At 47.2% G+C, this 25,895-nt stretch overlaps 1 protein-coding gene across 1 annotated transcript in view; it reads left to right on the top strand.

Moving 5' to 3' along the window:
* The window catches only part of GLP2R (glucagon like peptide 2 receptor), a 139,229-nt gene that overhangs the window by 63,535 nt on the left and 49,799 nt on the right, over positions 1 to 25,895 (top strand). The window contains exons 5-11 of the mRNA XM_058283482.2: positions 991 to 1,039; positions 6,250 to 6,445; positions 6,843 to 8,401; positions 11,297 to 11,379; positions 11,966 to 12,303; positions 20,004 to 20,091; positions 21,590 to 21,694. Coding sequence (XP_058139465.1) covers positions 11,364 to 11,379; positions 11,966 to 12,303; positions 20,004 to 20,091; positions 21,590 to 21,694 — 547 coding nt within the window. The 5' untranslated portion in view covers positions 991 to 1,039; positions 6,250 to 6,445; positions 6,843 to 8,401; positions 11,297 to 11,363. The remainder of the gene's footprint in view (positions 1 to 990; positions 1,040 to 6,249; positions 6,446 to 6,842; positions 8,402 to 11,296; positions 11,380 to 11,965; positions 12,304 to 20,003; positions 20,092 to 21,589; positions 21,695 to 25,895) is intronic.

Raw genomic sequence — 25,895 nt, 5'->3', positions numbered from 1 at the left:
TGTGTAAGAAAAAGGAGGACTTAACTGTTGATGCACCAGTGATAGGGCAGAGCCTGGAACCAGCCTATTTCTTTACTCCTGGGGCGGGGGGTCGCGGGGCAGGTGGGGAGGGAGTGCTTCACTTGTGTGTATCATCCACGTGGCACACGGTGGGCAAAATTTGAGTCTCTGCCTTAGACACATAATTCTCTTGAAAGAGTTAAGTCCATGAATATCCACTTGGTGTATGTGCATAACCGTATCCTGGTCTAGGTATGGGCAGCAGATGGGGGATTGCGACCATAGCAGGTCACCCTCTGGGGTCCTGTCTCAAGTGAGTGCCCCTGAGTTGCTCTCCATCAGCACTTCAGTCCCAAATATAATCAGACTGCAGAGTGGTAGGAGCCTTGGAAACCACCTGGTCCATCCCCACACAGTTTAGAGGAGAGGGTCCAAGGACCTATAAGGGGAAAATGACTTGCATAAGACCACACAGGAGGTAGAAAATTCAGTCTTGGAACTCAGGTAGCTGAAGCCCAGCCAGAGCTGAGCCACTACGCTACTGACTAAATGGAATCCCAGGGGGCAGTAGGGAAGGGGTCAGAGGACACAAAGACTGTGACACAGGTTGCTTCCAATCTGGTTTGATAGGAGCCAAAGCAGAGGAAGGAGTAAAAGGCTATGGAACATGTATCATTGACTCCTCAATGGAATGGCTTCCTTATCTCTAACGTAGGTTAAAAATCCCCACTTTAGCCTCGTTTTGATGATTGAATGACAAAACAGATGGGGAATCTTCCATCATGGTTAATATGCACTTAAATCTTATCAGAATAAAACTAATTTTATTGGACTTTTTTTATATGTGGCTAGCGTGAATCATTATGCATTCCTAGACTGTAAGTGTCCTAAAGGCAAGGACTATGTCATCTACCTTTTCTGGAAGTTCTTAAGAACAGAAGGAAGTTTGGGAGGAATTTTAGGCCTCAGAAAAATATTTTTCTTTTGCAGAAGAGAAAATGCCAGGCAACTTTCCTATTCAAGAACTTTCAGTACAGGGGTAAGTATAAATTCTTCTTCCTGGCTTTTAAGGCCTCTTTCCATTGACTCGCCCTCCCATCACTGAGCCCTTTCCTTGCTTCCTTTGCCCAGCCCAGCATTCACCTTCTACCTCATTCAGGACCCTTTGGGAAGAGCCAAACATATCAGCAGGTACATGCTTTTGGCAGTTGTCCTGGTTTGAGTCTTCTGTGGGCCAACAGAAAATTATGTGCTTAAGTTAACCCATTCCTATATGTGGAAGCCTATTTTATGTAGGCTCTTTTGGCTAGATTCAGTTAAGGGACCTTGTGAGTAGATCACTTTTGATTAGAGGGCTTCAATTAAGGGAGCTTTTGATTAGATCGTCTTTAAATCCACCCACCCCTAGATGGCGCCCTTGTCTGTCTGCTCATTGTGTCTGCTCATCTTTAGGAGGCACTGGCAACTGAACCTGGGACTTCCCATGTGGGAGGTGGGCGCCCAACTGCTTGAGCCGCATCTGCTCCCAGATCAGTTTTAATTAGGTTACTTTAGGTCCTTTGTTTGGACTAGATAGTGAGGCATGAGCCAGCTTAGGTGTCTGCTCCCTTGCTAGGGTCTTATGTAAACCAAGAACTGGAAGCAGAACAGAGAATGGAAGCTGCCGTTTTGACCCTGCCATGGGAGAAAGGGGATTGCCTGCAGTCACAGAAAGACAGAGAAGCCCGAGAGGCTGAGAGACATCTTGGAGGCTAGAATCAGCGGAGGACAGAGGCACGGAGAAAGGTCCCGCAGAGGCTAGGCCCACAGTGCAGTTCAAAGCTGCACAGAGGAGCCCTGCCATGTGCTCGAGCACTCACAGCTGAGCTCAGGGAGAACGCAGCCTGGAGGAGCAGGCAGAGACCCGGAGCTGCCGTTTTGCCCTGCCACGTGGCAGGAGGCCAGGATCCAGCAGCCGACCTTCGGTGAGGATGCATCTCTGAGGATGCCTTGATTGGACATTTTCGCAGCCTTGCAACTGTAAGCCCTTCCCCTCATAAATTCCCTTTGTAAAGCCAGCCCATTTCTGGTATTTTGCATTGGCAGCCTTAGCAAACTCCAACAGCAGTACGTGTCTAAATGTCAGAAACCTTCAGCTCTGCCGTGTTCATTCTCATAAGCCCCAGTGGCCATGGTTCTTATTCCTTCACATTTCTGCATTGCCCTCTGCTGAGGTAGAGGAAGGAGAGAAACAAAGGGTGGTTTTAGGGTATAACTGTTTGGTTTCGCTTCTCTGCTGAGACGCTTTCAGGCTGAACACATAGTCAGGGATTCGTCCATCACGTAACTGTCTGTTGAGGCAGCCTGAAGAAGGGTATTTACCCAACCCGGGGCTGAGAGCAGCAGAGGCTGGACCCCATCTGTTAATCTTCAGTTCCAGTGGCCTCCGCAGCATTTGAATTAAGTCAACTTTGGATTTATGCAATTGGAAAATTCTCCTGGTTTGTCTTCTGATTTTGGCAGCACTCGTATGGTCACAGTTGCAAAAACTACTCTGAGTCCCCCCAAATTTACCAGGGAGGTCCCCATGGCATTGAGGAAATCTCGACATTCATGCGCTACTTTGTCGCAGAGCACTTTGGGGCTGATATGGCCCAAGCATCACCCTCAACCCTACATCAGGCCAGCAGGGAGAGCAGCAGATGGATGTCATGGACAACTTGTCACATTTCTATCCAAGGGGCCTGGCTTCCATGCCTGCTCCTGCCCCAGTCAGTAATCATATGAGGTTTCCTGACCTCCCTAAGGCTGGCCTTCGTCATCTGCTCCGTTGGTATAATACAAGCCTTCCAATGAGAAAGTCGTGGAAGCATTTCGTGAACTGTTTCACACATTTGTATGTGTGTGTGCATTTAACTATTAATAAGGCAGGTACAGGTATCTTGCTTTTACACATTTGGAGGCCAAGCTCACACAGGCTGGGGCCGTTATGAATTGAAACCGTGGAGACCCAGTATCTTTTTCTACACCACCACTTGCTGTCTTTCTCCATAATGCACGGAGAAAGCATCCATCTCAGCTGCTGAGGAGCGCTTTCTTTGCTAACAGGAATGAAGAGCAGGCCAGGTACACAGCCAGGGCAGGGCAGCCCGAGGCCAGCCAAGGAGCTTAAGGGACTCCACGATAGTTTAGAAGGGGGAGCTTAGCTCAGGCCCCAAGAGTCAAGTCACAGTGACCCCTTGATTAATACAAAGCCTCAGAAAACGGTGCTCCTTTTGAGTAAAGCCAGCAGGATTAAAAGGAAAAATCTTTCTAAAGCCCCTGAAGCCCCAGCGGCGGGTGTTGCATAGCTGGAGAACGCTTCTCCCGCCAGACGCTACGGCTTGCCAGCTCTGGGAAATGCTGCCCAGCATTGTCTGCGCTTGAATCTGGCCCCCACCCCCGCCCCCACCGCCCCTCCTGGAGTGCCTATGTCCCTCTGCCCTTGAACTTCCTGAGTTTAGCAGAAGGGCGGCCGTAGGATCTGGTATCTGCCTATGTTGTCAATTGCCTGGCTCACCCAGGGAAAAGGGCATTTTATCTGAGTACCACCTTGACTAGAAATTCTCATTTTTAACCTTTGTTTCAGAGTGCAGGATAAAAGGCACTGCCTCTGAGAAGCGGCTGTAGCTCGAGTGATTGGGCGCCTGCTTCCCATGTACAACGTCCTGGGTTCGGTACCTCCTTAAAAAAAAACAAAAAAGAAAAAAAGGGATTGCCTCCTTTGGAAGGCATTTTAGGCATTGGTAAGAAAGTGGAGAACTATTGGAGGAGGTCCTGAAATGGCTTTCTAGGTAAGAGATTCCCCAGAAGTCAGGTTTAAGGGGACCAGTGGCAGATGGAGATAAAGCTGATGCAGAAGGAAAATACCCACTGAGGTCCCCGTGGGGAAGGATGGGGAGTTGGACACAGACAGGCTTCTTTCCTGGACTCGTTTGGGGCCCAGGAGCATCCTGCCCAGACTGAAGCCCTTTCTGCCAGGTCTTCTGAGCCCACCTTACCCATCCTGATCCTCTTTCTTTTTTCAAAAAAAAGATTTATTTATTTCTCCTCCCCCCATCATTGCCTTGCATTCACTGTCTGTGCCCATTTGCTGTGTGTTCTTCTGTGTCTGCTTGTCTTCTCTTTAGGTGGCACTGGGACCCAATCCTGGGACCTTCTGGAGTAGGAGAGAAGTGCTCAATCTCTGTGCAACCTCAGCTCCCTGGTCTGCTGTGTCTCTTATTGTCTGTCCTCTGTGTCTCCTTTTGTTGCATCACCTTGCTGCCCCAGCTCTCTGCACAGGCCAGCACTCTGTGTGGGCCAGCTCGCTGCACAGGTCAGCTTGCCTTCACCAGGAGGCCCCAGGAATCAAACCCTGGACCTCCCACGTGGTAGACGGGAGCCCTATCTCTTGGGCCACATCCGCTTCCCATGATCCTCTTTCTAAAGCACAGTTTGGGCTCCCTCTTATTCACCTCCAGTTCTAATCCTTTCCCCCGCCTTATCCTCCCCAAGTCTCCCAGGCATTCATGATAAATTAGACTGAATAGCAGATGTTTATGTGATGCGGAGATCTCCAACTGGGGGCCATAGGCTACACATTCTGCTGCAAACATGCGTTTTTTGGCCCATGCAATGTTCTCAAGATATTTAAATATTGGGAAATTTCACACACACATAAAAATTCCAGATGTCTTACTTCCCTTGAAAAACCAGAGGATCTGACACTATTGAATCCCCAAGCCCACAGGACAAGAAAGCTGAGCTGAGCTAGAGGCAGCTCCCTTTGCTGAGCCTTGAGAGTTCCAGGTCACGGGCAGTCCTAGCTAGCCTCGCTGTACTCATTCGTGTTACCTCCTCTTGTAGGCATTTGAGCTTGTAACCCCTGATGTACAGTTTTTTTTTTTTTAACTCTCTAATACATATGATATCTAATTGCTATTTTGTAAAAATTAATTCTAAACTACTTATTTTAGGGGTATCCTGCAACACTGTGGTGATAAAGTTTCTTTGGGGAGAAAAATGTGCTGGGAAGTTATCTCCCATTCCTCCTTTTTAATAAAGTGATGGCAATATTTAGAGATCCTATCTTACTGGGATGTCCTTATTACATTTAAAATATATAAAAAAATGTGACCAGAGGTTACTTGAATTGATGGATCCAGAATTATTCATTGACCAATGTAAGATTTGTTTTCAGTTAAGTTTTTTGGCTTTGTGGGATGGCAGGGAAAATTCTGGGCTAACAGTTAAGAAATCTGAGTCCCGTGTCCAGCTTCATTAATTATCTACCTTTAATAGAGCATGTGTACCTCTAGAATTCATTCTTCCTTTCTGTAAAATGAGTCTGTTGTTCCAGGACAACCTTTTCCAAAATGTATTCCACCAAATGCTAACCTCATTGACTTTTTTTTTTTAAGATTTATTTTTATTTATTTCTCTCCCCTTCCCCCCCACCCCAGTTGTCTGTTCTCTGTGTCTATTCGCTGTGTGTTCTTCTGTGTCCGCTTCTATTCTTGTCAGCGGCACCGGGAATCTGTCTCTTTTTGTTGTGTCATCTTGCTGTGTCAGCTCTCCGTGTGTGCAGCATCACTCCTAGGCAGGCTGAACTTCCTTTCGTGCTGAGTGGCTCTTCTTACAGGGTGCACTCCCTGCGGGGGGTGGGGAGCTTCCCTACGCAGGGGACACCCCTGCATGGCACGGCACTCCTTGTGCACATTAGCACTGTGCGTGGGCCAGCTCCACACGGGTCAGGAGGTCCTGGGTTTGAACTGTGGACCTCTCATGGGGTAGGCGGATGCTCTAATCGTTGAGCCAAGTCCGCTTCCCCTCATTTACTATTAACTCACACTATTCACAGATATTTTTTCTATGGTTAACTAATTTTGGGAAACACTGGGATATGTAATCTCAAGCAGGTTTCTTTATTGTGGGATAGCTCAGAGATTTTAATATGTGAATGTGTGTTGTAAATTTGTAAGAAAATGTAATACATAGCATCTTACAAATTTATTTGACTATCTGAACTTTTTGTTTATTTTTATAAAGAGTGTCTCCAAAGGCATCTTTGTGGAATATTCTTTGAGTAAACCTGGCTAGGTACTTAAGGTCTCTTTCTGTCCTGACATCAAGTACTTACATTGCACAGAAGTTGGAAAGGGATCAAGAAATTCTTTATTTCTACTTGGCTTTGCCTGAGAATTATTGAGAATGTCAATCCTCCTTAGAAATCTATGTTGCTGGTCCCAGGTATTTGACTCACTCCATTCTGTCCACCTGGAACATCTTCACCTCCAGTGTCCATCTGTTGAAATCCAGTCCCCCAGCGTGAAATGGAATGCAGTTCTGGTACATGCTACAGCATGGATGAACCTTGAAATCATCATGCTACGTGAAATAGGCTGGACACAAAGGGACAACTATTGTACGATTTCACTTACATGAGGTATCTAAAATAGGCAAATTCATGGAAACAAAAAGTAGATCAGAGGTTGCCAGGGCCTGGGGGTGGAGGTGGGCTGTTCCTCAATGGGTACAGTTTCTGTTTGGGGGCAATGAAAAGGTTTTGGTAATGGATAGTGGTGATGGTAGCACAACATTGCAGATATAATTAATGTCCCTGAGTTGTATGGTTAGAAGTGGCTAAAATGGCAAATTTTATGTTATATATATGATACTACAATTGAAAAAATAAAAATAATGATTCTACTCTGAGCCTTGACATGTTTGCCACACCCTTTACGACACTATAAATAACTTCTCCCTCTTCGCATTCCCCTGTCATGCTTGAGTCTTCAGTATAACCATTATCATATTTTTCCTTGTTTTATTTTTAAACTCAGGTCTCTCTTGATGGATTACCTCTCAGCACTGTGGCTCGCTCACCTTTGTATTCACCTGGCCCTGTGCCTGACATGCAAATGGCTAAGTGAACCCTTGGGGATTTGTTCCATGCTCTTCCATGTCTTCTCTTCCCACAGAAATTTGCCTTTCCCCAAGCATATCTCCCTGACTTTGGGGCATGCTTCTCCATCTTTGGTGTGTGTCATAATCACCAGGGGAGCCTGTTTGAAATACCAGACAGAATAGAGAGTTGAGGGGAATAAAAACAAATGCTATGAGGATGGGAAAAGAAAAGGCAATTAGAAACTCCAGGAAAAGGAAAAAGTTGTGCAAGAAAATACATGTAAGCAGAGCAGCCTCCTTGATTCTGCTGTGAACAATATTTAGCAAAAATAAAGTATTGGCTCATTGATTTAATAGAGTAGCATTATAACTACATGAGGAAGATGCAGAGGGGGTGTGGGATGAGGTGGTGGGAGAGAGTTAGATCCTATTTATTAGGGTGGGAAGTTGATAGATAACATCTGAGGTGAAGACAGAGCAATGTTAGCACATTTTTTGGCCTGTGAAGGCAAATACCAGAAGAATCAACTAAGTTAAAAGTGGTTTCTCCTGAAGGATGGGACTAGGTTATGGAAAGAAAAGGGGGCAGGGGAGTTTTTCAAAGTGATATTGAAGTTTTATCTCTATATAAACATTACCTGATGTAAATTTTTTTTTGAAAAAAGAATGCAGATTTCTTAGATCCTGTCCCAGACCTACTGAACTGGAATCTCCAGGGCTTCGCCCTTGATTCCGATTGACACCAACCTTTGATAACTGGTTTGATACTTACATGTAGCTGTGGAAAGGGAAGTAGGCATTCCTCAGGTGGGAACTTAGGGAGCAGAGGTCCCCAAGCCATTTACCTATGGGTACGGTGATCATATTTTGCAAACCAAAAATCTGGATCTGCCTTGGGAATGCCCCAGGATGCAGCCCTGTGACTCCTGAGTCTGCCGTGAAGGAAGAGTGAACTCACAGGAAGGTTGCCCTGCTCAGAGGACAGGGGCAGAGGCGGCCCCTCCAGCAGCCTTAGCAAAGGCCACAGGTCCCCTACCAGCCGGGGCAGGTGGGGAGGGGAGGGCAGGGGGGACACACGTAGCACCTCAGAGGCCTCATTCTTGTCTTTCACTTAAGCAGAAGCCTGAGGTCAGGAAGAAGCTCACAGGAGGGAGCCCCTTCTCTCCACCGCGGGGTCCTTTGCTTTCCCTAATCTTGAGGGGTCAAATAGCTCACTCCTCAGTTCAGCATGAGGTAAAAACTCTCTTTTTTTGAAACCTGAGCCCCAAGTACTATTCCTTCTCTGTCCTCTTCCTTCCCGTTTTCCTTACCACCACCCACAGCCACAAGAGTTCCAAGGATGTTGATGAACTGGGCTGAGGAAGACGCTGGGAAGGGGGACGGGCTCTGTGACTTGAAACTCCCTGAGCCTCCACTCTTCTGTGAGCTGAGGAAATAGTGTCTACTTCGCAGGAAAGGACATAACTTCGCTTAGTTGTCTCCAGGATGGCCTGAGGTAAGGGACTAACGTGTGTGGTAGGTGCTCCATTAAGGCGGTTGCCTTCTGACGAAGATGAAAGTCTATTTTCTAAAAGAAGTTTCCATTACAAGACCTCCTAAGATGCAGGAGAAATACCAGGGAGTCAGCTCAGAGTTGGGAGGGAGCTGCTTCGATTCTAATATTTATAAAAAATATAAATATTGATATGAATATGAAGCTAAGATTTAATCATGCATTAGGCACTGCCACAAGTGCTGTATATGAAACCACTCAGTCAGTCTTCACAGGAACCAGCGGAACTGTTGCTCCCAATTTATAGATGAGAAAACGGAGGCTCAGAGAAATGAAGGGACTTGCTCTAGGTGGGAGGGCCAGGAATCAAACCCAGGGCCACCTCCAGGCCGCCTCCCTGCCGCTGGTCCCTGGTGGAGCCCGCGGGCCGCGCTCCCCTGTGCGGTGGAGGTTCTCCTCGCGAGGTGGCCAGAGCCCCACATTGCAACCTGCTCTGCAACCTGTCGGCCCTCGTCTCCCACAGGTTCTGGACGTCCTGGCCCCCGTTGTCCCTCCCGCCGCTGATGTGCAGGCAGTGCCAGGCCCCGGGCTGGACCCCGCACAGCGCGGGGGAGAAGCTGAGGACCGGGTGGGCGGCGCTGGGCGAGGCCAAAGGAGGGCATGGGGGTGCGCGGGCCTCGCCCCGCCCTGCCTGGGGGCTGGCCCCCTCCTCCCGGGCCTTCTGTCCCCCTCACTTCTCCCCTCACGCTCCCTTCCCGGGACCCAAGCGCCGGCATCTTCAGCTCCCTGGAGCACCCAGTGGCCTGCAGAGGCCCCATGCAGAGAGGCACAGAGCTGGCTGGGTGAGACAAGCTCTGCTCCCTCCTCGGGATGGAGATGTGGGCGTCGGCTTTGTTTTTTATTTTTCAGTCCTTCTCATCTTATTTTCCTTAATGTAGTTTAATTATTTTTAGAGCACTTGTAGGTCTATAAGAAAAATCATGTAGAAAATATAGTTCCCAGTAACCCCACCACAACAACACATACACACTGTATTATTAACAATTTGCATTCATGTGCTATGTCTGTTACCACGGATGAACCAATACTATGATGTATTATTAACTAAAGCCCATAATTGACAGCTAGGGTCACTGTGTTGGACAGTTTTATGACTTCTCAAAAAATTATTGTGGCAACATATATACAACATGGAAGTTCCCATTTTAACTACTTTCAGGTATAAACTCAGGGTGTTATTTACATTCGTGATATTGTGCTGCCACCGCCACCACCAGACCAAAACGTTTCCATCACCCCAAGCAGAAACTGTCCCCCTTAAACCTCGACTCCCCGTCTCCCACCCCCACCTGGGGCCCCATTACCTCGATTCTAATTTCTGACCATGAGTTTGCATATTCGAACGATTTCATGTTGGTGAGATCGCACGATCGTTGTCCTTTGTGTCTGGCTGGTTTCTGCAGCATGGGGTCCTCAGGGTCCATCGTGTTGCAGCTCGGGGCGTCGGCTTTGGCTGAAGACCAGGCCGGGTCTGGGGGGTGCCTGGGGAGACGGCCCCGTCCTTGCCTTTGGCAGCATGCAGGCCTCAGTGTTGGGTTCCAGAAATGGGGACTCCAGCGGCCTCCCCTGTGCGGAGAGGGACTGCAGGGCAGAGCGGCCCGTCCAGGGCTTCTGAGCGCTGCGGGCAGGGCTGCTTCCAGGGCGCAGGCTGAGCAAGTGCTGGGCTGGGAGGGCAGCTCCATCCCGGGGCCCCAAGAGCCAGTGGGCAGCGCCCTTGGCCCATCCCTGATTTCCTCGCCAAGGTGGGCACTGACAGGAGTGATGATGCCGAGGACCCCTGGGAAGCTTCTTGGCATCTGGAATGACCCTCGGGTTCCTGGCTTCAGGCAGACTTCTCCTGAAGACCACCAGCTGTACCCGAGAACCCAGCTGCATGGGGAGGGGGGAGGGCTAGTCCCGCTGCACCTGCGCGTTCCCGCCGGCAAAGCCCGAGGAGCCGGGTTGCACGTTCTCGTGGTACAAACCCTGTGTGTCTGGGTCTCCCCTGGTAGCCCTGTCCTGTGGGAAGAGGAGTTCCCATGTTTGGTCACTAGAGGGCATCCCTCTAGCGGTGGGAAGTCCCGTGTGGACCCAACCCTTGTCCCTTCAGAAAAGGACGCTTAGGAGAAAACTGCAAAGCATTTTCTTTGCAAGCTTGCAGCTTAGTGGCTAGCTTTTAATGTGCAGGTACAGAATACCTTTGCAGTCATAGCAAATGGGCAAGAAGCCATCACAGGCATTTTTCTCTTTCTGCATCTCCTCCTCCTGTTCGCCGCCGTCCCAGCAAGATGACCACAGTGATTCCAGGGGTCACATCTGCGTGAGAGTCCACTTTTGGGGGTCTTTGTTCAGATTCGGCATTTTTCGGGTCAGGTTTAAACTCCTGCCTTGGGGTTTTTAAGATTTCCAAGGCTATGTATTACAGAATGCCCACCTGCTTTTCCCAGTTGTTCAGAATTTATTCAAGTTAACCAAAAGGAACTCCCGGGGTAAACTTGAATGGAAAACAGAATGAACCGAAACACGTTCTTTTCACCTCTTGCTGAGCTGGTGTTTCATTCAATCATATCCTCTGCCTGGGCCCCTATTTGGGAAGAGTTGGAGGTTCAGTTAGGAGCTGAATAAGGAGGGGGTGGGGTGGGGTGGGGGTGGTGGAGCAGAGCCCTTCCGAGGCACAGTAATGAGCCGACTGGAGAAAAGGAACTCCCCCAGAGAGGGTACGGGGAGAGTGTAGCACCTTACTGGGTAACTGTGGTCAGGCGACTCCCTTCAGAACACCTGAGTATCCTGGCACTGCCACGTTCTTGCTGTGTGGCCTAGGGCAAGCAGCCTGACTTCTCTGAACCATGACTTTTTCAGCTGTCAAGTGGAGAATTACCCTTCCCCTTGTGGGGCTGTTGTGAGGATGGATGAAGCAGGATGACAGATGAAAGGATTTTGCGGTGAGAGCGTACTAACATGTTAGTTAATTATTGATAAATCATGCAGCCCATAAATGAATCTGCCAGGCGGGCTGAGCCACGTGTGTTCAGAGCAAGCAGGCAGGCAAACCCCCAAAGGTTTGGCTTCCCGGTGGGCTGTTTTGTAGACAGAACGCAAGAATGAATGGGGCTTAAACCCAGCTGCTGGCCCTGAATAGCGCCCCTAAATGTCTCCTGTAGTCTCGGTGCACATAGGGTCCCGCCTTGGTGGCTGGTCTGAGCCCGGCCGGCCGTGAGGAGCTTAACGCCTTAGTAAGAAACACCCCCACCCCACCCCTCACCCAGACCCGCGGCCCCGAACTGGCGGGGGGCCGTCCTCTCCCCCAGCTGCTCCTCGGAAGCTCGAACCCGGAGACTGTCCCACCCACAGCCTTCTGCCCTGAGCGGGGCCTTGGGCTTGGAGACCCCGACCACTCGCCTTCCCCCCTCGAAGGCCCCCGTGGGGAAGGCCTGGGGAACTTCCCCCTGCCTTTGCGGGGGAGGGAGGGCCTGCAGCTGGGAGGGACGCGGTGGAGGAGAAAATTGGGAGATTCCCTCCTCTCCCCAGACTGGTTCGGAGGCTCTCAGCGCGGCGTGGAGAGGACTCGTGCAAACACTTCCCTGCTGTGCACAGAGGAATGCAGGAGGAGGCAGCCCGTGGTGCATCCTGGGCCGCTGGGGACATGTGTCGGCACTTGTGAGGGGGCAGCCGGGAAGATGAGGCCGGAGGCGAGCAGGGCCAGGTCTGGGGGCGGGACAGGGGGGTGCCTGCCCGGGGTCCTAGGGCTGCCGGTGGGCATCCCTGCGCCCCGGGGCACCGGCCCTCTCCCTGCCCACAGGAAGCGCCCCCTCCAGGCCCCTGCGAGGCTCATCCTTGCCCTGATGCTGCTGGTTTCCATCAAGCAGGTAAGAGCAGTTCTTTTTATTATTATTATCAGTTGTGCTTATTTTCGGATTATGGAAGCGATTTAGGCCTCTTGTAGGCAATCTGGAAAATATAAAAAAACTATTTAGAAAATAATACTCAACCATAATCCTAGCATTTAGAGATAATTCCTATTAATATTTTGGCAGATTTCCTCAAATCCTTTTTCTATGCATTTTTTTACACAGCTGAAATTATGGTGCGTCAAACAGCGTGTACCCTGTTTTCACCTTTGCATCGCATTATAGGCATTTTGCCAAGTCACTTTGGACTCTGCAAATGTCATTTAAAATTGTGTATGTCCTCCTCTATATCTTGATCATTCTCTCAGGTTTGAACATGTAGGCAGAACAACTTGTTTTTTCCTTTCCTTTCCCTTTCCTTCCACTTATTATAAAAGTATAGAATGCTCATTGTTTTTAAAAAAATCTTATATAAAAAAGTATAACTATAAACTACAAACCACTGTAATTCCATTGCCCAGAGACCAGTCTTGTTCAGAGTTCAAGACATACTTCCAGACATTTTTCTACCATTTATTTACACATAATTTTTAAACTATGGGATCATACTATAAATATTATTTTGTCACTGCTTTTTCCTTAACAAAATGCACTAATAACAAGCTAGTGTTTTTTATGGTGCACTTGCTATATGCTAGGTCTGGTGCCAGGCACCTCCCTTCCACTACTCATTTCATACTCTGTGGCCCTGTGAGGGCGTTTGTCTTGTTTGTCCCAATTTACAGATTAGGAACGTGAGTCTCAGAGGGGTTGGGCTGCATTTCTGTGTCGGTAAGGTTGACCTATAACGTGATGTTTAAGAGCGTCATGACTATTATAATGTATTTAACTGTCCCCTATAGTTGGGCATAGTCACCTTATTTTTCGCCTAGGAGACTGGACCTTTTGCCCCACTTTTCGGGGTTCCTTATTTTTACTGGGCCATGGTTTGCAGGAATGCCAGGTCCACTCATCTGAAAGCAGGAAGTGCCTTGAGGAATGGTTTGGTTCTTTTTTTGGTCCATGGGCAGGATTAGGCCCTTTGCAGCAACCCCCACCCTCTTTCCTGCCTCTTATGTCCAGATCCCCTCCAGCTGGCTGTGGAGCCAGATCGTACCCAATTTCCCCGTAGCAGGCTCTCTTTGGTGCTGGCCCAGGACTAGTCAGCAGAAAACCCCTACCAAGCTCTCTGCAGCCAAATTCTCCCAGAGGCCACCTTCAAGTCTTCTCGGATTGTCTGTGAGCCCAGCCAATGATCTATTTCATGGAATTCTTGCTGCTTGACACAGAACTCGCATCCTTGCTTCGATTCTCAGAATATTTTCTGTTTAAAACCTGTCATTAAAAAAAAATAGAGGGAAACGGACTTTGGCCCAGTGGTTAGGGCGTCCGTCTACCATATGGGAGGTCCGCGGTTCAAACCCTGGGCCTCCTCAACCCGTGTGGAGCTGGCCATGCGCAGCGCTGATGCGCGCAAGGAGTGCCGTGCCACACAAGGGTGTCCCCCGCGTGGGGGAGCCCCCACGCGCAAGGAGTGCGCCCGTGAGGAAAGCCGCCCAGCGTGAAAAGAAAAGTGCAGCCTGCCCAGGAATGGTGCCGCCCACACTTCCTGTGCCGCTGACGACAACAGAAGCGGACAAAGAAACAAAAGCAGACAAAGAAACAAGACGCAACAAATAGACACCAAGAACAGACAACCAGGGGAGGGGGGAAATTAAATAAATAAATAAATCTTAAAAAAAAAAATAGAGAAAAATAAAATACCTAAGAAACAAACAAAAAAACCTAACTGTCTAGGTTTGTTGGCTATCCATCCACAAACATGAAGCATGGCTCCAAAACTTTTCATTTTATTGTAACAGGCTTCCACATACCTCATCTTGCAAGCCTCTGAGAAGAGTATCTGACCGAACCCATTTTACAGAAGGAGAGATTAAGACCCAGAGGGGTTAATCATTGCCCGCCGCCATGGAGCTCCTGAGAGTGGAGCTGAGGCGTCTACCCAGGGAGTTTGAAGTCCTGAGTTCTTTTTTCCAAAGCACTCCATGGGAGCTCTTGACATATGCATGTTTATATCTCACACCAGCAGACTCTGCAGAGCTTCAAGCTGGCTTACCCGCCGACAGAGCCATCTTTGGCCCTTTTGCTCTGGTATTTTCATCACTGAGAGCATGCTCACCAGAGGCCCCCCTCCCACCCACTCTGTGTTTCCAGAACTTCTTCACTCTCTCTGTCCCCCAGTGTGTGTCTACATAATTCTGGTGACCTTTTCCTTGCTTCTCCAACTGAAACCCCATTTCTCTCTCCAGATGTTTATTTTATAAGGCTTTGCATAGACTTTCATGATGAATTTTGCTTATAGACGCTTTCCCTCCATGGAATACAAATGACCGTGGCGTGTTTTCTGGCAGAAAGTCTTCATAAAATTCACTTGATGAGAAATTCTCAGGGATGGTTTAGTTTCTGAGTTCAAGTGGAGGAATGGTACTTCCCTCCCCCTCATTTAACTTAATTAGTGGTTGCTCCGGCATCATAATGACACAAACTCTCTAAGTTTCCTTGAGAAATGAATTTGTGGACTTTCATACATTGCTGGCCAGAATATAAAATGGTGCATATTTTAAAAATTTGGTGAGAATAGGTAATTTGGCAGTATGTATCAAAACCTTTAAAAATGTATGTACTCTATGACCCAAAAATTCCATCTGTAAGAAGTTCTCCTAAGAAAATAAAGACGTGCTTAAAATTTTAACTATGAAAAGTTTTGTCATACCATCATTTACATCAGCAAACATCTGAAAACAGCAATACTACAGAATCTTAAAAATAAATGTTGCATTCATTCATAGGATATATGGCTGTTAAAATAGTTTTTTAGAAGTCTCTTGAAATGACAATATTTCACAATATGTTTTCTGGTGAAAGGAGGCTTCAGAACACTCAAAGGAAAAGAAATGAAAGAGAAGGAAAGAAGAAAGAAGGGAGGGGAGAGGAAAGAAGGAAGACGTGAAGGAGGAAAGGAGGGAGGGAAGAGAGAAAGGGGGGCATTTGTGTGCAGAGGAAATTCTGGAAGGAGATTTTAACTTCAGGGTAATGAGATTGATTCTGCCTTTTCCCCTTTTTGCTTATCTGTAATTTCTGTTTTACCTGCAGTGAAGTGCAGTCCTTCTCTAACAAAGGAAAATAGAAGATTTAGTTAAAGGGAATCAATGGAAGGTATTTTTCCCCTTTCCTTAATCCCTTTTCAGCCAGTTAAGCTTTATGCTGATTGCCTCTAGAGGGGGCAGAGGAACCAAGCTCAAGCTGGCCTTTGTCAGAAATAATTCCACTCACACATCTCCTTTCCTCCTTGCTTTGTCTGTGAATCCCGCTGTGATTGAATCTGTATATTCCTCCTGTGTTTTTGGTGTCTTCAGTTAACTGCCTGGAAAGACAGTCAACTTTCAGTGTTTTTAGTTTCTTTTCTCTGCTTTTAACCATGGCTGTTAGCCATGACCAGGAACAGCGAGTTGGGGAATGTTTGCCCAGGAATAGCCAAACGGAAGGCTGATTTTATTATCTCTTCCTCAGTCAGGTCCCTGTGAGGTTTTGTAGTCACAAATCATAACTTATCCCAGAAAGGATCTTTATTTGATGACTTGGAGCATTCTGGAAGCTTTTTTTAAAAAGAGGTACCAGAGATTGAACCCAGGACCTTGTACATGGGAGGCAGGCACTCCCCTGGAAGCTTTTTTTTTTTAATTGTCAACTTTTCTGCTTAGTTTGTTAAAAATTATATAGTCAGTTATGGTCAGTTATAGTCATATTAGAATGTTTATTTCTTTAAATAAATGGACGTCTTACCTCTTGGTAAGAGAGATGAAACTCTTTGGGAACTGAAACAGGAATATGTGGCAAAATTTCATCACCCTTATGGTAATTACTTATTGACTAATCCATGGTGCTGTGAGATAGTTTAATTTTTTGAGGTAAGCACAGCAATACAAAACATCTGCCAGATACTGTGCAAACTAGTAGTTTGAGGTCCTTCACAGTTTCAGCATTAGAAGGTGTGACAAGGCTCTTGATGATGTCTTACCCATGCAAACCTGGGTTCTCCACAGTTGCTGCAATAAATAGCAAGTGTCTCTGGAATATCAGTATGGAACAGGGAAGGAAGGTGGCGTGGCTAATTTTATTCTAAGGTCTGAGAGGGTGTGCAGTGCCCAGTAGGCACTAAATTGTTAAGACAAATACTTATTAAGTAGTTTTCTCTACCTACTTAATAAATGGAACTTTTGATATTTCTTTTGGCCTGGGTGGGGGTGGTAAAAAAATTTCTTGAGACACTAAGAGCACCATGAACTGAGAAAGTCTGGGAACTTATGGTTTAAAGATGATTCCACTAGTTCTTCTTCCAGAAGTTGGCTTTGTGAGCCTTTAGGTGAAACATCTCCCCTATATGTCACAGGCTTCTCCACTCCCTGTTTTATACCTGTCCTTCTTCACTCTTTCAGGTTATCTACCTAGCCTGGGGTAGTATTTGAGTTTGTTCCTCCTTGTGACAGGAGACAAAGCCTCAAAGTCAACCGATTGATTGGATGTTCTTAGCCCAGATCCCATGTTTAACCCCCTCCCTTCATTCCACACCCAATCCCCATCTTTCATCCCATAATGGTGCTTCTGTTTCTTTAGCTGTAAAATGACTCCTTCTCTGTGCTAGAGGCTTGATTCAGAAAGGAAGGACCTCTCTCAGTCCTAAAGGAAGTTACAGGATAGTGAGGTAGATGGGTGAGTAAACTATTGAGAACAATACAGGATGATGGGCCCTGGGAATCCAGAATCCATCATATGTGGTAGTGAAGGGCACTGAGAAGGAGGGTTACTAGCTCGAGACTCTGGGCAGAGAGGTGGTCAAGCAGGACTTCCCGGGGGTCATTGGATTTGAGTTGAGCCTTGAAGGATGAATAAGAGTTAGCCAGGTGAAAAAGAGGATGGGAGGAAGGGTCAATGGGAAGTGCAAAGATGTGAAGTCATGAAATCCTATGGCTTGTACAGAGCTTTTCGGGACGGTGATGGCCGAAAGGATACATTTTTTTCTTCCCCTCCTCTCCCCCAACCTGCTGTTTTTGCTGTCTGTGTCCTTTTGCTGTGTGATCCTCTGTATCTATTTCTCTTTTTGTCCTCTCGTCTTTCTCCTCTAGGATTTACCAGGATTCGATCCTGGGGACCTCTGATATGGAGAGAGGTTCCATGTCAATTCTCAGTTCCTGGTCTCTACCATGCTTCAGCTTGACTCTCCCCTTCGTCTCTCTTTTGTTGCATCATCATCTTGCTGCATGACTCACTTGTGTGGGCACTGACTCGCTGCACAGGCACTGGCTCACCATGCAGGCACTGGCTCACTGTACAGGCACTCGCTATACCACATGGGCACTTGGCTCGCCATGCGGGCACTCGCCAAGGCACTCAGCTCACTGCATGGGCACTAGGCTCCCTGTGCGGGCACCCACACGGGCACTCAACTTGCTGCATGGGCACTTTGGCTCACCATGCAGGCATGCTTTCTCTTCTTTTTCACCAGGAGGCCCCAGGGATTGAACTGGGTCCTCCCATATGGTAGGCGGAGGTCCTATCACTTGAGCCACAACTACTTCCCAAGATAAATTTTTAAAATATATTTTTATTAGAGAGGTTGTGAACTTACAAAATAATCATGAACATATGTGTATTTACCATACAACACCCCTCCACCAACACACTACATTGTTGTGGAACATTTGTTACAGACTATGAGATAATATCATCAGACTATTACTGCTAACTATGGTCTATAGTGTACATTTGGTATATTTTTTCCATACCCCCCTATTAGTAACACAGTACTTCTTTGGCATTGATTAATTGTAGTACATAGGTTTCATTAACTCTATTTTTCCCATGCTTCTTTATGTTCTTACCAACTTGCACTAGTGATGTACATTTGTTTTAATTCATAAAAGTATGTTCTTGTATTTGTACTATTAACCACAATTTTCATCCATGAGAGTTTAAATCTTGAGTCCATAGGCCCTGAGAGGAACACTTTAAGCAGGAGGATCCTGTCCTCTGGACCTGTCACTCTGAATCGGGTGAATGTTAGTGTCAGACTAGAGCTGGAGGAAACAGGAGACAGGGTTGGACAAGAGAGGAACTTCGAAGGTGGAATTTCATGTGGGGCTGAGAGTGAGGGAGGAATTGAGGATAGCTCCCAGTTTCTGGTTTGAGATTGAGGGACCCGAGGTGCTGAGCCTATTGGAAAAGAGGATGGTAGAGCAAGAATGTCACTTGACTTTGCATCCAGTCAATTATACAAGTGTTGTGTCTTCTCTTGCGTGTTCTAATCCTTTACAGCAGGGACCACATCTTGTTTGTCTTTGAATCCCCTTTTATTCCTCCTTAATGGAAAACCTGGTATACAACAGGCACTTTCTAAAGATGAGTAATTTGAACAATAGAAGAGAAAGCCCTTTTAAGTGCTTTAAACCAAAAACAACAACAACAACAACAACAACAACAGGTCTTTAAAAGCACAATTAGAAATTGTTAACTTCTCAACTCAATGACCTCAAACAAGCCTGCACTGTATTTCCAAGGAATCTTTAGTTCTGGACCCATAGGCCTTTGGGATAGATGGCACAGGGAGCTATGATTTCTTCCCACCCTTCTTTGACCCATTGTGTCCCTCTTGATGTGATTCTTCTCCCTCTAGGATCCGTGTAGACTTAGGAAAGGGCAACTGTTTTTTCATCCATCCCCCCCCTTGTGGCTTGCTTGCTGTCTGCTCTCTGTCCATTCGCTGTGCATTTTTCTGTGTGTCTGTATTTATTTTTATTTATTCCTCCCCTCCCCTTGCAGCTTTCTTGTTGCCTGCTCTCTGTGTCCATTCACTGCGTGCTCTTCTGTGTTTGTTGCATCATCTTGCTGAGTCGGCTCTCTGCAGTGCTCATAGGCCGGCAGCACTCCTTGGTGCTTGTGGGCTGGGTGGCACTCCATGGTGCTTGCAGGCCAGTGGCTCTCCACGGCGTGCAGGTGAGCCTGCCTTCACAAAGAGTTTCCAGGATGCAAACCCAGGGTCTGCCATATGGTAAACGGGGGCCCAAACAATTGCGTCACAGCCGCTTTCCAGGAATATGCAAACTTTTTGTCTTGGAGATTGTGGAACTTCAGGATAACCATATTGCATCCTCCTGAAAGTCTGAAGTCTCCTGAACCTCACTTGAAGATTTTTGAAGAAAATCTTTGATTTTTGCATTAAAATGAATACAGTTAGGTGGGGTGAATTTAAAATTCATATGTATTTGTCTCCCCACAGAGATGGCTCCCTTTCCTGTTTGCTCATTATTTTTGCTTGTTTTCTTTTTTCTTTTTTTTTTTTTTTGCTTGTTGTCTCTTTTTTCTTTAGGAGGCACCAGGAATTGAACCCAGGACCTCCCATGTAGGAGATGGGCACTCAATTGCTTGAGCCACATCCACTTCCTCTCATATATATTTTTAAGAAAGAACATAATATGTCAAAGAAAGTCTCTTCTCAGTGTAGATTATTAGGGGTACTTTAGGTACTTTAGTGTGAAGGTTTGAGAGACATGGTTTGAGATGATAATAAGGTAACATCTGCGTTTGCTGCTGTCTGGGGAGTCACAGTGCTTTTGTCTGCTCAGGTTACAGGATCTCTCCTTAAGGAGACAGTTCAGAAGTGGATTGAGTACAAAAATATGTGTCATATAGACTTACTCAACGAACCCTCTGGTAAGCACATTTATCAGTATTTATGGCTGTGTAACAAATTACCTCAAAATTTAGTTACTTTAAACAATAGCCATTTATTATCTCTTACAGTTTCTGTGGATCAGGAATTAAGACAGGGCACGTTAGGGATGGTTTTTTCCCTGGAACTCTTGAACACTGGGGGCTCACTCACTCACCCGTCTGCTGGTGGATGCGGGCTGTCAGCTGAGAGTGCAGCTGGGCCTGCTGTCCAGAACACCGCCACTCAGCCTCTCCACGAGGTCTGGGCTTCCTCACAGCATGGTGGTTGGGTTCCAAGGGCAAGAACCACCAGGGGCCATACTGTATTTTATGACCTTGCTTTGGAAGTCACCCAGGGTCACTGCTGCCATGTTCTGTTGGATGAGACAGTTACAAAGGCCCACCTGAGTTCAAGAGGAGGGAACATAGTCTCCCTACATCTCAATGTAAAAGAGCACGTGAGACACAATATCTATTGCTGCCGCCATCTTTGATGAAAATCAATTCATCCCAGCATACTTACTACCTAATTATATGACCTAAATAACTATCGTGGATTAACCTGGGAACCTATTTGGTTGGGGAGGGGTCCCCAGTCTCCCAGGGCATAATAATCTCTTGTGCAAGTCTACACTAAGAAGGAAAACAGACTTGGCCCATTGCCCCTTAGCACTGGGAACCTGATCGAAGCCTCTTTCTCCAGGCTTCTTTCAGATCATTTCATTCAGGGAATTGGAGGTTGACAGATTATAAACCCTGCCTGCCTTTTCCTGACCTGAAGGCATCCCCAGGCTTCAAGCCCTACCCTTCTCCCTCTAAAGATTCCGTGGGCCCAGGGAGATAACCTGGTTGTTAGCCCTGAGTTTCTAGACTGGGAAGGATGTGTGGTTCCCAGAAACCAGGAGTTTGCAATATGGGAGTTTGGGATACCACCTGAAGTAACCTCTTCATTTGACTCTTGGAGGTCTGTAAAGATGGACTTGGTTTATAGCTTCCCCATGCCAAGCTCTGGAGTATAAAACATCCCCTGAGCTTGAGATTGTCTGAGTATTCACAACAGCCATTGGCTCCATCTCCAAATGGAGAAATATGACCAGGTACTGCTCATGTTGGATGCACTTGACCAAGAAGCTCAATTCCACAGATCGTCTTATAGCCACTGCTCAATAATTTGCACAATTTCATGGGGTGATGTTTTTCTAGGATCTAATTGGTGAAGGTTTGATTATTTAGTTAATAAGGCAACTGGCTGACCCTTCACTTCCTGCTGACCTGAGTTTCTATGAGAGTTCTGTTCATGTAAAATAAACCAAAGTGACTGTGACGTACACTTTGACATAATTGACTGGACCACAGTCGGAGGTCAAGTTGGATAGAGGAAGCCACAAAGCTTGGGGTTGCCGTAAGCATTCCTGTCCTCTCTGTATCGTTCCTCATTCCTGATCCATCTGCCGAGCTCACACATCATGGTTCATTTGGGCCCCTCTTCTCTTCACAGGCATATTTTGTAACGGGACGTTTGATAATTATTTCTGCTGGCCTCACTCCTCTCCAGGAAATGTCTCTGTTCCCTGCCCTTCCTTCTTACCTTCGTCGCACAAAGGTAATGAGTCTTATTTTACCAATTTTCAGCTCTTTCCTTAAAGGTTGGTCTCTCTTGGGGAGACCAGCCAAGGAGTGGTTAGTGAGAGGACTCCAACTAGGTGCTTTTCTCATGTCCCCTCTAAACTCTCAGCGACACATCTGCCTTCTTTGCTCTGTTTCACCTCTTATCTGTCCAAAATTCTCCTATTCCCTAATGTTCGATATACAAGAGCTCTTTTTGCTGTGGAGATTATAGAGCCCAGTTCCTGCCACCACAGAATCTGGCTGCAGCAAGGGTGGGAATTGTCAGAGAAGAAGGAGGTAGAGGAGAAAGACTGGGACTCTCTCATCCATGTTAGATTAGGAGGAAGGGCCTTAAAATGACTCTTGAGTAAACACTGGAAGAAGCAGCCAGTGAATCGGTGCCTTTAACCCCCATGGGACTTGGATGGAGAATTTAGCCACTTGACTTGTCCAGATCCTGCTTAGGGGAAGCAAATACTCCTTAGGAACCCAGGAGGATATATCCCACCCTCACTCCAGCCCCCACCCCCTCTTCCCTATTTTATTCTGGAAGGGGAGAGAAGCAAGTCCTGGGGAGAAAACCATTGCCTTTGCCTCGAAACCACTGCAAATGTAAGACCAGGTAAAATCACTCCCAGGAAACAAGCAATTAGTAGAATTCCAGACATGGTAAAGTAAGAATGGTTTTCCAGGAAGGTAAGATTTTGCAGTTGATTTCAACCCAATAAATCAGTAAAAATTTGACTTTAATTTTTCAAGTCTTCTAGTGCAGAGAGAGTTTAGAAGGAAGATGCATTTATGGGTGGGACAGTGTTTCCCAGTGGTTCCCTGTGGTGAAAAGAGAATGTAGTGACAATGGGCAGGGTTTGAGAAGAACGTCTGTAAACATGAAGGGATGAGGAAGAGCACTCGTGAGAAATGACAGAGGAGTGACCACTACAATATGTGAAGGGAGAGAACAGTGAGAATGGAGTGTGATGGAATATGGGACTCATAAACAAGGCTGGAGACTGATCCTGAAGGAAACTGCATCACACTAAGGACTTTAGTTGACTTGTAGAGGAAAATGATGTGGAGCCACTGCAAGTGTGAAGACATGGGAAGGACCTAATAAGATTTGTTGTTTGACAGCTTGTGCCTGTCAGACCAGAGGAATAGAAGGGTATCAGGGAAGCGAGTTTGGGAGCTACTGCAGTGGTCCAGAAAAAGAGATGAGGAGAACCAGGACTTAGCAGAGGCAGGGGCTTGAGGGAAGGGGAGAGATTAAAGAAAAATACCAGTGGTAGAATGGTGACTTGCCATCTGATGGTGTGGAAATTGAAGGTCCAAGAGGAGTGGAAAATGGAGAAGGAAAGGAAAAGAATCTCTTTCCCTTACATTCCCCATCTCATTAAAGGTCTCACATTCTGCCTGATTCCACCCAAACTTGCCCCTCAGCTAGGTGTTAGCCAAGTTCTCTGGCTCCTGCTTCCCCCACCCCCACCCCACAGCTCCTGCTTCAGCTCATCGCCCTCCACTGCCGTTTCCCGGGTCTCCTCCCTGGTCCTCTTTCCAACGCATCCTCCACAAAGTTTCTAAAACTGGGGGAGTGGATGTGGCTTAAGCAGTTGAGTGCCCACCTCCCTCCCACATGGGAGGTCCCAGGTTCAGTTCCTAGTGCCTCTTAAAGAAAAAACAAACAGATAAGAGCAGACAATGACCAAAAAACAGCCCTCAGACAACGAGTGCAAACAGTGAGCAAACAGACGAGGAAGCCATCTGGGGCAGGGGGAGAAATGCACGTGGGTTTGTGTGGGGCCCCCGTCACTGACACCTTCAAATGCCATGCAAGTCCCTCGTGACTTGGCCCTGCGGCTTGGTCAGCACCTTCTCTCACCTCCTCTTTCCCCTCCATTCCAGCCAAATGAACACTGCCCAGGTCCATCCGGGTCCCCGGCTACCACCTCAGGCCTCTCCTCCCCTGGATGCCTCCAAGCTCTGCCCTCCCTGCTCTGCCTGTGAACTCAACTTCAGTTCTTAGCTTGGGCCTTTCATCCTCTAGAAAACCCCTCTGGCTCTGCCCAGGAGTACAGTCAACCTGCCCCCTTTTTTTGCACAGGCTTATGCCTTTCATTTCTAACACTTGACAGCTCTCTATTTGCATCAAGACTTGGAGCTGTGTCTCCTTGGTCTTTGTGTCCCCATTTCTCACTTGCAGAGCATTGTTGCTAGCATGGGGAGCAAGGTGCTCCAAGAGTGTCATGTGGCGTTCTTAACAATTTTGAATTGACTGGTGGTTTGGAAAGATATATTAAAAGATAGGTTTTCATACAGTTTCAGTATCGCTTCATCTGGATGTCCTTTGATGACATGACTTTCTACTTGAGAAAAATACGAGCATATTTATAAAAAATTATTTATGATTCTGGTTTAAATTCATATTGCCTATGCATAAGATTTTAAACAAATTATTTTCTAAACTATTTTTAAACTTTATTTCAACTTCAAAAAATAAAACGATAGAAGGCAGCGTAACATGTTGGGGAAACATTACTTTAAAAAATCCTCTCCAGGCATATTTATCTTATTTAATCCTAAAAACAAACTCAACTCTTTATCCAGTGTTCTGAAAGGTGAATCAATGAGCAGAGATTAGTTAAATGCCATGGCTTAATTTTCCCCCATTTGTACAGAGTTTATTGGGTTTATAACTGGGCAGAGTCCCATGGGTACGAAATGAAGTTCACATTATCCTAAAGCAGAGTAGGGATTAAAGGCTGGGGGTCCATTGCTGGCCTTCAGGGGAGCCCTGAGGTGAGGGCAGCAGACCCTTCTACTGCAGAGGGGTGTGGACACAGGGGAGGGGAGCAGAGGGGCTTTGGTCACAGAACTCAGAGGCTGGCACTGGGCCAGGACAGATGGAGGAGCAGAAGCCCCCAAGCCCTCTGCTCAGGGGGCCCAGGGGCTGCACCCCCAGTCCTGCTGGCGACAGGGTTGATCCAGACCTGGTGCAAAGGGAAGGCACGAACTCAGTGACCTGGCGTTCTTGACGGTCACTCATTCAGCACATATTTACTGAGGACCTACTAGGTGCTAGGCATTGTTTTAGGTGCTTGGGGGTAGATTAGCAACCAACACAGACCTCTCCTTGTAGGGCTTATATTCTAGTAGGGGAGGCAGGCAAAAACCTATAAACATCATAAATAAGTGAAGTCTAGAGTATGTTTGAAAAGGATACATATATATTTTTTCCTTGTTTTAATTAAATGAGGTCTACCTCATTTTAAAGAACTTTAAATGGGGTGGTCAGGTAGACTTCAAGGACGAGGTGACATTTCATTGAAGACTTAGAGGAGCTAAAGTATTTAGCAAGGAGGGGGATAGCGTTGAGGAGAGAGGGGCCAGCAAAGGCCTGGCACGGGGAGTGCGTCTGGCATGTTCGATGGAGAGCAGAGAGGCCAGCGCAGCTGGAGCAAGGTGAGAGAGGGGAAGAAGCAATAGGGGGTGGGGTCAGCATGTAGGGCTTTGTGGAAGGCTGTAGAAGGACTCTGCCTGGTGTTCTGGGAGCCTGGGAAGATTTTGAGCCAAGGAGTGACATGATATGACTGGCATTTGGCTGCTGGGTTAGCCAGAGGCCGAGGGCAAGAGTATTGGAGGCGTTCGCAGTGATCCAGGTGAGAGGTGATGGTGGTTCCCATGAGACTAGTAGCTGGAGATGAGCAGCCGTGGTCAGATTCTGGATATATCTGAAGGTGGAGAGGACAGCTTGGGCTGATGGACCCGATGAGGGGAAGAGTAACAGAGAGAAGGCAAGGGTGTCGCCAAGGTTTGGGGCCTGGGGAACTGGAAGAATGGGGGGCCTTGGGGAATCAAGGGGAGGCAGATTGGAGATGAAGAGTTGGTTTGGAGGCACGTTGTTTGGGCGTCGGTGAGCCATCCCCGCAGAGCTGTCTGCCTGGTGGGCAGTGAGTGCATGCTACGGTGATGCCTCAAGGGAGTTCTCCAAGTTGAGATCATTGGCCCACTCTGTGTGGGCTCAGGACTAAGAAGTTCCAACAAATTTCTATTCTCACTTGCAAGTCTAGTCCTTGGTCCTCCAGATGGCCCAGGACTCCTGATGTAGATAGACGTGATGAAGTCACAAGAACAGTTAACGGGGGCAGACTGCTTTACCCAGCACTTGCTCCTTTCATTTCATCCTCCCCATGACTGTGGAG

Source organism: Dasypus novemcinctus, chromosome 21, assembly GCF_030445035.2.
Source record: "Dasypus novemcinctus isolate mDasNov1 chromosome 21, mDasNov1.1.hap2, whole genome shotgun sequence".
NCBI classification, from domain to species: Eukaryota; Metazoa; Chordata; class Mammalia; order Cingulata; family Dasypodidae; genus Dasypus; species Dasypus novemcinctus.
Note: the sequence above shows the minus strand (reverse complement) of the source record. Positions and strands in the feature narration are given on the sequence as shown.